Below are 12342 nucleotides of genomic sequence, written 5' to 3'. Positions count from 1 at the left end.
CTAGTATATTTTTCTACTGTCTATCTTTCTCCTGCTTCTAGGGTATGACTTTGTCCTTCCTATCCACACTAACTGAATTTTTGGAAGTCAATATACTAGAAGAAAGTACAGTACTTCTAGTTGAGCTCTTTCTCGTATTTCCACATAACTGTTTTTCTTCTAGGTAATTTTCTTCTCTACAATCACCTAACACAGAATCAACAAACAGATCATGAGATTTGGAAGAAAAAAAATACAAAATTGTATAAAATTTGCCTTAAATACATATATTGGATTACTACAGGTCTGGACAATATCACTTGTAAGCATGAATTTTCATGTCAACAAGACAGGATAGTAATATACATTGTTGTGTAACTCCTACTTTTCACTGAATGTCTTTGCTAGATGGTTGAATTTCACAACAGGGTATCAGTCTAATATACTCTTCATTCAGGAAGTAAAAGATACTGTGTCTGGATCCAGAGGGTCTGGGATTTGTAAACATTGCTTGTACTCCATAAAGACACATGACAAGTGTTGTAGACCATACAGGGCACTGAGACTTGTATGGTCCTATCGCCTAAGCTAAAAGACAGTTCAAATGACAAAGCAGTGCCAGGAGACAATTTCATTACACAAGATTAATCTCTTATTTTTTTGGAAATAATTTCATAAATATTTTTGTAAATATTTTACAGAGAAATGCCATTTTTTCAGTTAAAAGACACACACAGCAGCAATAACAGGTATCATGCCAAAAAAAATCCCTCCACAGGAAGGGTCATTCCACCACGTCCCAGCATGCTACAAGATGAGCTAAGTAGTCAGGAGGCCAAAATGATAGTGGGAAGATCTGAAAATACAACCTGGCAGCCCTAGAATCAGCCTTCTACTGCTCAGGAGGCTCAGGGCAAGCAGGCATTAAGATGACGATATTTTTACACAGACAAGTGGCTGATGAGAAGGGTGTCTCCTTTGACACCTGGCAATAGACTGCTAATCATCAAACCCTGCCAGAATTTTATAATGGGGCTCTGATATTTGAATCTTCAAACCGTTCCTCACCCAAACAAGGGAAAGGAACAGCAGTACCTTGCAGTCCTTCCCTTCAGCATGTGCAACATGTATCACCTCATGCTGTTCTGGGCCACATTACTGAAGAAATGATGGGAAGGAATTGTTCTTCCTTACAAGAAAAAGTGTGTGGAAGAAACTGTTTACTTCTCACATTGCAACAAACTTTATAACATTTCTTAATAACTAATTAGGCACTATTATAAAAAGCCATGACTCTCATAAACACCAAGTTATCCATTTGGAAGTGACCCTGAATTGCCATGTTTCATATCCAATAGCTAAAGAAAAAGAGACTCCAAATCCTCCCCTGTTATCTGGCCTTGTTTGTCCTCGAGAACTCCAGATGCCTAAGTGGAGTACACAGCCAAAGACAGGATATGTGGGAATGGTAACTGCCTGAATTCAAATCAAAGAAAGTTGATGTGGCTCATATCGCATATTCCAGCAGCAGGCAGTAAAAGCTAACAGTCGACCTCACAACCTCGCACGTCTGAACGTATTAGTTACTGCAGTTCCTTCCATATTTTGTTAATTACTTGCTATTGTCTCCACAGAAGAGAGATAGAACGGACACAAATAGACTGTCCATTGTGCATTAAGTAAGAATGAAAGAATTTCTCTTCAGAACGGTTCATCATAATGAAAGGTGCTAATTCTCATTTTCTAGAGTGGCAGCTACAATAATTACATCTATTCTGAATATTATCACTTTTTCAATAGAAAACAATACCATTTTTATCTACTTTCTTTAAATGTAATAAAGGTTCATGTGCTCCAAAAAAGCTTAAACATTGCTCTGAATAAGCCTTTTCTCATGCTGTTGAGCTCAGTGCCTAAGACAATATAGCTTCCATGATATTAATTATAAACTTTGTTAAAGCCAAGCTTGACAGTTCCGGCAAAATGATTCATAAAAATCAATATGGGACAGTGTGGAACAGTTTCTCTAGATTCTCTGTCAAGTTAAACATTTGGGGGGTATGTCTGTCCATTTTTAAGGACTGTTTTGGGAATAGCCATGAGCAACTCATGTTCCCCGATCCAGCCACTTCCTCACAAACTCCTAAATCTCCTAAATCAGTCTCCTAAAGGACATTGAAGATAAATGTGTGTTTACCAATCTGAGAATCTGTGTACAGGAGGAAGAACAAAACCTGAAAAGAACTGCCAATTAAGAGGAGCTTTTCGCCCCTGGGTGAAGCCAACCCTAAAAGAGACCTTGAGAAACAAAGCAAAATCCCAGAGCAGCATAGATAGCATAGGCAGCATTTTGCCGATCATCCTGTACTGTCTGAGGGGAGCTGGTGCAGAGCCCTTACGCAGGCAGCAAACCCTGCAGGGGTGAAGCCCTCACACAGTCTGCAAGGAAACCTCGGGGAGATTGACCTTCCTTTTGGCAACCTCCCGCAGGCCCCATGCTGCTCATTGATGTTTTGTGCTTGTCAGGTTTTTGCTCTCTCTGATCAGCTCCAACAGAAAGGTCTCCTGTTTAATTTTTATTCACAAGACCAAGATTTCACGTACTGGTTAATTGAATCTTCTCAAAAATTATTCCAAAGGTTATTATTTACTCATCAGGGAGCTGTCCCACTTTGCTGTGAATGTGCCCAGCTACTTTTGTGCTGTAGTAAGCACAGTCGGTAACCCCTAATTTCAGTACGAGACACAGACATCAGTGTCTGCAGACCACAGAGAAGTTATTCAATAAATAATAACTATTGCAGAAGTATAAAGAAGTGGGCATTAAAGAAAGAATAACGTTACAATCTTGAGGCTCTAAAACAGACTACATGCAACTAATGAAGTTAATTTCCTTTATGACTGCAGGACTTATTTCACTATTCCAAAGTTTTCCCAAAGGACTAGATATCTAGGGTGAGAGTCAGCTCCAGATTCAGGCACCTCCTAAATTAGGTCTATGTGTGCTCATGTGCTCTACACCTCTGTGCTCCCACTACAGCCAGGTGAGATCTGGTCAATACAAACAATGGAGCCCAGGGAGAGCCATAGAGACACCAAGGTAGACATTTACATCTGATTTGTTGAATGTTTCTCCAGACTCACTGACTGTAGTGGGAGCTTAGGTACACCTACATTGTAGACAACAAAATTCAAGTGTCTGAATCTAGACCTGAATGCTACCATTAGTTTGGTACCATTAGTGACCTCAGCTGTTTTTTTTCTTTTACTTGTGGGCCCTGCTTTCTAAATCCGCAAAATGGGAATCATAGTATTTACCTAGGTTAAAGTGGAGTTGTGTGGCAAGGATCGTTATATGAAAGGGCAGTGACTCCTTCATATTCTGTCATATTCTCGAATAACTGAAGACCTTTCTGTACTACTGGGTTAAAGTACGGTGATGTGAAAGGCCTGTCGAGAAAGGATGTCTCCTGGTCCATAGAATATTAGTGTCAGCTGTAGGAGAAGACACAAGGGGCATGATCTACTCTATCGTCCAGCTCTCCTTGCCTGATCTGTGGAAGGGACCTGGTTCAGCACCCCCACCAGCCTATTAGCCTGGCATGGTGTAAGAGCAGCTTAGGACAGCAAAGGACAGGTGTAAGAGCAGCTTAGTACAGCAAAGGACAGTTGAGAGTGATGCCTAGCAAGGGAAGAATTTTCATGTCTATTGAAAATTTCAGTACCAGTTGTTGGACTGCCTCAAATTCATATATGTAATGTACATATACACATACGGAAACATATATGGAATTTATGTTACTTTTATAGTAATATTCCTCCATAGCATAGCATACATAAAACAGATTATGACAAGTGGCACGAGCTCAATATGTAACCTGAGCTGGTGTTCTGACAAGAGCTCTGCACATGCTATAGTATTAATAGAGAAGGGCTGTAATAGAGGCATGCTAATTAACCTCTGTTTTATGGGTCATTGCCTGATCTTATGTGCAGCCAACAACATTTAACTTATCTTAATAAGTAGCATGAAGGTTAAGGTATCAAATATGCCAGGCACATTTTTCTTGGCTTAGTGAACATGTGTCAAGTGAACCAACTTTTATTTTAAAGAGGTGTTGTAGAACCACTGATGGATACCTCCTTAAATGAATTCAAATAAGGAACATAAGCCTTTCCTGGCATGAAAAGAAGCATATTGTCTATTTTTCAGCCATATGTCTATGGAGAAATGGCATTTTCTTATATGCTTTTATCATAGATTTAATAAGCAATTCAATAATAACCAGTCTTTCTGTTTCCTTTCTTTCTTTTCTTTTCTTTTTGAATTTGTATTCCTATTTGTCTTCCTACAAGGATAAGGTAGGAAAAAAATATTTATTTTTACAGTGAAAAGATTTTGTGCTATTGTGAAAGTATCTTCAGAGAACTCACCAAACACTGTAATCATATGGCTCGCGGATACACTGATCTGATTTATTTAAAGGGTGGATTTACTATATGATCATACTGAGCAATCGTAATAGTGAAGTAATAAACAGCTTAAGAGCCTGAAGGACACAAAATACCAAAAATACTTCTGGTCCTGGAAGATCTTAGTTTTCAATCAGCAGCTGTTCCCAAACATGCTATCCTAGGAGGCCCTGGGACATCTGCTTGAGAGTGGTAGAGCTGCCTCGTGGTCAGGCACTCCTATGGGAACCTGGGCTTGCAGGAGTGGAAACGATCCCCTGAGAGACTGATTTAGTTCTTGCTGTCGCAAGCACCACATTCAGTTTTTACACATCAGAAGAAGAGGGGAGGATAGCAGAATTCCCAGGTGGGAAAAGAGGAAGAAAGTCAATACAACACAGTTGTGCTAAGATTAGTACTACTTACATGGGGAAAGGGAAGGTCAAAGCTGGGCTTTTTACCAGAATAAAGGATGAGCTCACTGCATGCTTGCTCACTGCCGACTCTATATCAGCTATCACTGTCTGTATCGTCTTTGCAATGATCTCTTCTCCCTTTAGGCTTTCATTGTGCTCCCGTGATTTTTTCACATTCCTGAAGGCAGCCTTGATTTAGTAAAGTTTTGTAGAATAGGTGGATTACACACTGGCAGAGTCCCTGTACTCTCATCTTCCACGTTAGCATTTTACACAGGCAGGTGACCAGGAGAAAACTGCTATGTCTAAGTGGAGCGTTATGCACATTCACTGCAGCAGAAACTGTTAGCAGTGTGTGTTTTGCCTTCTGAAGTAAATGTACAGTTCACCTCAGCTGGGGCTGCTGTCTAGAAAAATGAAGGTGTTTACTCACAACGTGTTTTCATCATAGCCAGGAATTGCTTATTAACTCCTGACTAGGACTGCTCAGAGTGGGAATTCTTCATGAATTCCACTGTAAAAGATGTAAGTTAGAAACTATATTGCTTCTTATGAATGTTGGGGACAGGTTGCCTCATTTTCTTGGATGTTTCATCTGCTGCTGCATTTCAGTGTCTAATGTTATTGCTGTCTAAGGCAGCAGTTTCATTTTTGCCCTTTGCTCTTATTCCACCTACCATCCTTCATGCAAGTCACACCTTTGCTCTGTTTTGTTCTCTCTGAGCACCTTTGCTCCTCAAGAAAGTGGCATGACCCACAACCTGGATAATGTTACTCTAAGTTATATCCTCCTAATATCAAGTTTCCTAACAACAAGCTTTTGTAATACTAGTTTCTTTGAGAGAAAGCATAAAGTGTGTATAATATGTTTAAACTTCCACAAGAACTTGGTAGTTCAGGAAGGAATTGACCCCACGACTCTTGGGTGCTGGACTGGTACTTGCAAGAGTGGCCCAGGTTTCATCCTTAAATACTGTTTCAGAAACGTGTAAAAACGACCAAGTGGACAAGCAACTACAGACAGAAATAAAGCTAAGCAGTGCAGAGCTAAAAGTCAAGACAGAATTATGGGGCTAGAAGAACCTGAAAGCTCAGGATCAAAAAACATATCCTTTTAAGACTTAGGATTTCAATGCCAAGAAGCATCGTACTTGCCTGCAAAGTGCATTTTCACTTGTACTTGCCTGTGGTACTCACGAGGGACGATCCTGTCTGCAGAGCTGGTAGAAGAATGCACCTTATTCTTCTAATCTCACCCAAAATTGCCTTTTATCCTCAAATTTCTCCTGAATGCAGCCAGTGTAGACCTTTAGGAGCCTAAAACTCTTCTGAGTTCTGAGAGGTGAGGTACAAACAGAACAAAAACCTGCTATATATATATTTATGTATGTGTGTGTGTATATATATGTATATATATAAATAAAATATGTCCCTAGAGAATGTTAGAGGGAATGTTGTAATATTAGTAAATAGACTTTTATGGACTTCTGTTGAATGCTGTAAAAGTTAGAGTCTTCAGCCCAAATTAAGGCAATAGGAATCAAAGGAAATGGCATAGCCAAAGGGTTGTGGGAAGACTAAGTTTTCACCTGAATGGCTGGAACAATCTATTAGAATTTCTTAACACTTTAAAAATTATAAGAATATTGCCAGGACTCTTTTGTCTCTATTAAACCTATAAAATTATTTCTCATGAAATATTTATGACATTATTTTGAATCATTTAGTTATTCCACATTAAAATTTTCAATAAACGGCTTTTGAATTTAGCTCTTTGGAGGTTTTCTTTTCTGAAACGTGTTTCCTGAAATCTTTTTGTTCCCACATCATGTGTGGTATCAACACAAGTCTCAATTCCCAGATCTGTAAAGGGTCTTTCTTATTGTGTAATAGGCGAGATGGGGTGGGATGGAGAAAGGATTTATGGAAATAGCTGCCATTCCCTTACTATGAGAGGGAATAGTTGCTCTTGAATCCCCTCGCCCCATGGCTTGGTACTGTATAGGTGCTGTCTCCACAGTAGTAGCACTGAACTGCCTTGAAAAGTCAGGAGGATATAAACATGCACTGTATTTCCTCAGTGGGTATTTCCTGGGAAGACTTACTTCATCAGTGTCTTCCACCTCATTACTGTCTCCATATATGTCTGCTTTCTGGACTGACTTCTGGCTTTCCCTAGACCTATTCTATTCCCCAACGTCATCTGAAATTTGGTGACAGGTAGCTTACAGAACTGCTAGTCTCTTCTTTAGTCAAACCCCATAGGACTTCACTCTGTGTGATTCTCTAAAGCAAATGATGCTTAATAACTTGGAGCCAGTTCATTGAGAAACTCCTAGGTATTTTTCAAAGCAATAAGGAGTGATATATTCCAAAACTGGACAAATCTAGTTAATCCACGAAAGAAAGACTGAGGGCAGGGGTCACAGTCACAATAACAGTATTTCAGTGCAGAAAGATTGTTACAAGGAGGAAGGTGATCAATGGTTACCATGTCCACTTTGCAAAGGACAAAAAGAAATCGGTTTAATTTGCAGAGAAACAGATATGGGCGGGATACTTGGAAAATCTGTCAGAGCTGTCAAACTGATAAGACACTGAAGTAGGGACTATGTGAAATCTGTCTAGGAATAATCTAGTCTTCATGACTTTCAAGAAAGAATTTAACAATCTTTCAAGGGTTCACCTGGCCCTACATAACTATGGTTAGTATTTATATGACACCAGAGGCTAGAATGCAACATTTTTACTTTACGATATATATACATATACACTAATACACTAATAACAAATGTATATAGGTGTACCACTAGTGAACATAAATATAGTCATACACACACACACATCTCTCTATATATATCACTTCCATTTGTAGCAAATGCTTGCACTTCCTAAGTGTTTCTGAGACACAGAAAAAGCACAGCAGCAATGCTGAATATGTTCTGCAGTGTTCCTAGTAAAGAAGGCTAGTTTGAATGGCATTATTTAAATTCATTTGGTCTCATTTGCATTCTTCCTTACGTAAATCAGTCAGGAGACAAGTAAGCCCTTGGTCATGGGTACACAAACTGTGAATGCCAGCACAGGGCAATCACACACCTTCCTCTAGTAGCAGAGGATGGTCCTAAGCTGCCATTACTTGATGGAACCTATTGCATATGAGCAGTAGATTCAATGCTGCTTAGAAAAGCTGTATAACCCATCCACACGTGTGGCTAGAGCTATGGTACTTGAGTTGTATGTATGAAAATCAAGCTTGCGCTTTAGTTATAACTGGTGTACCCAGCTATCAGACCTGTGCCTATGGGCACACTCAGTAGACCTCAGTAGACCTCACTAATTCACTGGGTGTCCGGCAATTCCCTGGCTAGTCACCTACATAGAGGAGATAATGGACGGGTCTGAGACAACCTTAAACTAGGTGAATGACTGAACCTCCACAATTAAACATTGACTGGTTGTTGCAGAAGCTCTCCAGGTGGCAATTTCAGACAGTTCTAGAAAGTCCTGAAGGCAGCTCCTGCTGTGTCTAGTCCAATTTATACATTGAAGTGTTGTGGTTAACATCCTGGGTGGAGTGTTTCATCCAGGACCTCCTCTAGGTCATTCCTGCAGAAGTGAACAAATTGTGCATAGATAAACCATTTGCAAATATTTAACAGAAACTGTTCCTGCAGAAATAGTCATGTGGAACTGTCTTTTTTAAGTAGTTAAGATATTTAAGATGTGTTTTGTAGTTAATTAAAATGTATCAATAGTGATGAATTACACATGTGCTGGGATGGTCACATAGGACCATGGCCAGCTGGATTATAACAACCTAGCATATCAGTGGTGTGAGAAGTCTTTCCCCATCCAGCTTAAGACACTGCTACAAGGACCCTTGCAGTGGAAACTCCCTCATCATCGGGCAGCAGCCAACTGCCTTGTTCAGGAGATTTGATATTTCTATGTGAGCATCACAATATGCCAAGATCCCAATAAATTAGTTCCATCTTTTTCAGCATGCTCTCTGTCATAAATGTATGTGCAACAAATGGGTGAAAGCCCATCAACTTGCTTAGGGCCTAAAAGTAATAAGATGGCCAGGAACAGGCTGTCATCTGCAGAAGAAATCATGCTCCCACTCCCACATGCTTTCAGGGGTAGGGGAAAGCTATATATTACATGACTGCTTTGGCAGCTGCTGTTTTACAGCCCTTACTACATGATGTGCACAAATGTGATCCCTCATGGGACAGGCAGGTCATACTAAGCCTTTGGGAAAAGAGCAGTCAGCAATGGACCAGCAGAACAGCTCAGCCCACAGTCTGTCCTTGGGGGGTCTATAAAAAAGAGGTGGTTGAAGCAGGCCTCAAGCCAGATGAATTATCCTGGCAACCTGTTTTACCAATACACATAAATGCTTATTTCTGAGATTACACATACAGTTTTCAAGGAACTTTGAAACCTGCTCCCATTTGTTAAACAATGTAAGCACTTCAATTCTACAGACTGTTGAAAAGACTTAGAGATTCCCAAGTCACTTTAAAACTCAGAAGTGCACTTGGAAAGCAAAGTCCTGTTTTCAGAAGTCATTCTGACACAACTGAGTATAAGCCACACTAAAAATATATGTGTCTGAAGTGCTGATATTGATTTCAAAATAAGATCTAGATTTCTAAACTATCCAAGGTTTTTTTGAAAACTTTATTTTTTTGTTTGTGATATATGATATGTTTGTGATATATAGTCTTCAACAGTGACTCACAACTCTTGGCATAGGACAGAGTTGTGTTAATGTGATACGGGCTGAAAATGGGATTGTAGATGAGCTGTACTCTCCAGATAGAGCCAAAGTTTGTGCTAGTCCTCCCATGTGCTTTTGCTCTTCCTTAGGGTCTCAGGCAAACTCAGTATTTTTCATGGAGTTTATAACATCGGTCAGCAATTCATACTTGTCTTCTTCACTTTGCAAATGTGAGTCTGGTATGTGTTGATTAGCAAGGGTATAAATGCTCCATATCAGTTCATAACTTGCAAATACTTTCTTCCATTTCCCATTGACCGAAATGAAGATCACTGGCAAAGTGGATAGGCTCTGAAGATAATCAAAGTCTGCTGTTAACATTGGATACTCCAGCCACTAAATGTACTTCAGTTTGACATACACTGAATGCTACGTAGTTGAAGGTGGTTGCTTAGTTCTTATTAACTTGCGTAACCCTACTTCTAAACCCTACAGGGGTTACTAGTGTAACTCTACATCTAAACTGATCCATGACAAAACTTGCTCCATAAAGCAGGTCTTGGTTGTTGATTAGGCTATATTATCCCTGTCTTTAACCTAGAGCAATAGGACTAAATTTTGTCTACATGTTGTCCTTTTCATCAGGTGAAAAGGATTGAGGCTCCTCTAGATATTTCTTGCTACTACTTGATATCCAGCTTAATTAATAATTATAAAGTTTATGAATATTAAATGCTCAATCTGTAAGTTTTAATAAATAAGCAACAATGAAGATCTGATCTTTCTGCTGAAGAATTTCAAATTCCCCTGCCCTATATCCGTTAATATAGATATGATATGTCCTTAGGTAGTGTTTCATGAAAGACTTGTAATGGACATCATAACTAGTATGTGTCTTTAAGTAATCAACAGGTAAGTCTAAAACAGAGGAAAGAATTTGTTGGGAGAGGGGAGGGAGAAGGGTCTGTGTTCTGGGTTCAGTCAGGTCTGATAGCCTGAACTAGAATTTTTAGAGAGGTGAATCACATCTTAAATGGCCCATTACCCAGGACTCTTGTAACGGCAGAGCTCAACGTGAAGTACTTTTCTGTGAAGTACTAGTTCAGACTGACATGAATGGGCCTGACACTTGGGTTTTATCTTTATTTCAGGAGCGGCTGGTGCTCTCTGTCTTACCGCGGTTTGTAGTTCTGGAAATGATAAACGATATGACCAACGTAGAAGATGAACATTTGCAACACCAGTTTCATAAGATCTACATTCATCGCTATGAGAATGTCAGGTGGGTGGAGGAGCTTCTCTTTAAGGCTTAAGGTCTCAGCTGGTGCTAAGTGTGTGTTGTTTGAGTTTCCCTGCTGTTCCTTTATTCATTCAAAAATTAGTGAATTACCCTGTAACTTGGTTTAATTCCTGAGCAGAGAAGCATTTTCATGTCTTCTTTTACTCATCAGATAACTGATGCATTTGCCATGACAAGAATCATTTGAACTGAGCATTGAGGGTTGGGCTGTTTGGGGTATTTTTCCCTTTGATTAAATTGTCAGGGTTGCACAAAACAGGGAGCCCTACTTGCAGGTGAACACATATTGTACGATGACCTTATTTCCCCTTGTTTAGTGAAGGTGGGAGACCTGATGGACACTATGAACTGAGAAATGAGTTGAAGATTGCAAGACCCTTCCAAATATGTTAACATGTAGCATATCTAGTCTGATGAGTAACTGTTTTCATTTTACCATTCTTCTAGGTTATCATTTTACTTAACTCCATCTTCCTTTTTTTTCCCCTCTAAATTTTGTCTGTCACAAAATTAGCTAGCAGGAAGGTAATAGTTATTCTATGAGCTGCTATTCAGGTAGCAAGTCCTTTCTATACATTTACACAGAAATTATCAGCTTTCACTCCATGATGTTACAGAATCGGAGTGACTCTGTTGTGGTTCCTCACAATCAGAATATTTAGCTAAGCTTACAACTTTTGCTGCAAGTCTGTTGCAAACCACAGAAGCAAAGGATTAAGCTGCCATCACTGAAGCAAGTAAATATAAGCATCCTTGAATAATATGAAAGGGCATGATTTGCTAGGAAAGCATCTACTTTGCCTTTTAACAAAGCCCAAATATAACTTTGCCTGTGCCAGTTCAATAAACATAATGTTGAACTTCTACAAAAGAGTAAATTGATTTTCTGCTTCTTCTGTGGCCTTACAGTAGCTCAGACATACTCTTTTATTAAATCTGGTGGAAAGTATCAGGGAGCTTTACAAAAAGTTTGCATTGCACTAAATTAAAATTTCTTTCACTACCCTTTTTCATTCTCAGTTAGAGTTAGTGTTGCTGTAGAAGAATCAAAATGAGGAGAAGATGGCCCTTCCCTTTGAACCTCAAAAGAAAAGAGTTATAGCTGGGGATGAAAAGTCTAAGCATAATTTCTCCTTGAAAGATATGCAGAGTGAACACAGTGTGTGCTTTAAAGTACAGATATTGGTCTGTTCCTGTGCATACTGCCAGGGACTAGACTTTACCCAGAACTGTGTTTCACTGTGTTTTATTCCTGAATATTGAGCACAGACTACTACATAAATCAATAGGATATGAATCTCTAAAATTAGTATCCAAATAGCCTTTTTGGGTTTTTTTTTTTTTTTTTGATAAAGAAAACTGTAGAAGTTAATTCTTTCTAGATCTCATTTTTATCAAAATCTAAGCTATTGTTAATGTTCATTCTTCTTTGCTTTGTTTGGTACTTAACCTTTTTGCTTTTTCCC

The 12342-nt window shown here is 39.2% G+C and overlaps 1 protein-coding gene across 3 annotated transcripts in view; it reads left to right on the top strand.

Annotated features, from left to right (window-relative positions):
- ADCY8 (adenylate cyclase 8) overlaps window positions 1–12342 on the top strand; it is a 127936-nt gene that overhangs the window by 38523 nt on the left and 77071 nt on the right. For all 3 annotated transcript variants that reach the window (XM_026113702.2, XM_026113701.2, XM_064507876.1), the window contains exon 3: window positions 10728–10858. In XM_026113702.2, coding sequence (XP_025969487.2) covers window positions 10728–10858 — 131 coding nt within the window. The remainder of the gene's footprint in view (window positions 1–10727; window positions 10859–12342) is intronic.

This window comes from Dromaius novaehollandiae, chromosome 2, assembly GCF_036370855.1.
Source record: "Dromaius novaehollandiae isolate bDroNov1 chromosome 2, bDroNov1.hap1, whole genome shotgun sequence".
NCBI classification, from domain to species: Eukaryota; Metazoa; Chordata; class Aves; order Casuariiformes; family Dromaiidae; genus Dromaius; species Dromaius novaehollandiae.
This window is presented reverse-complemented; position numbering and strand designations above follow the sequence as displayed.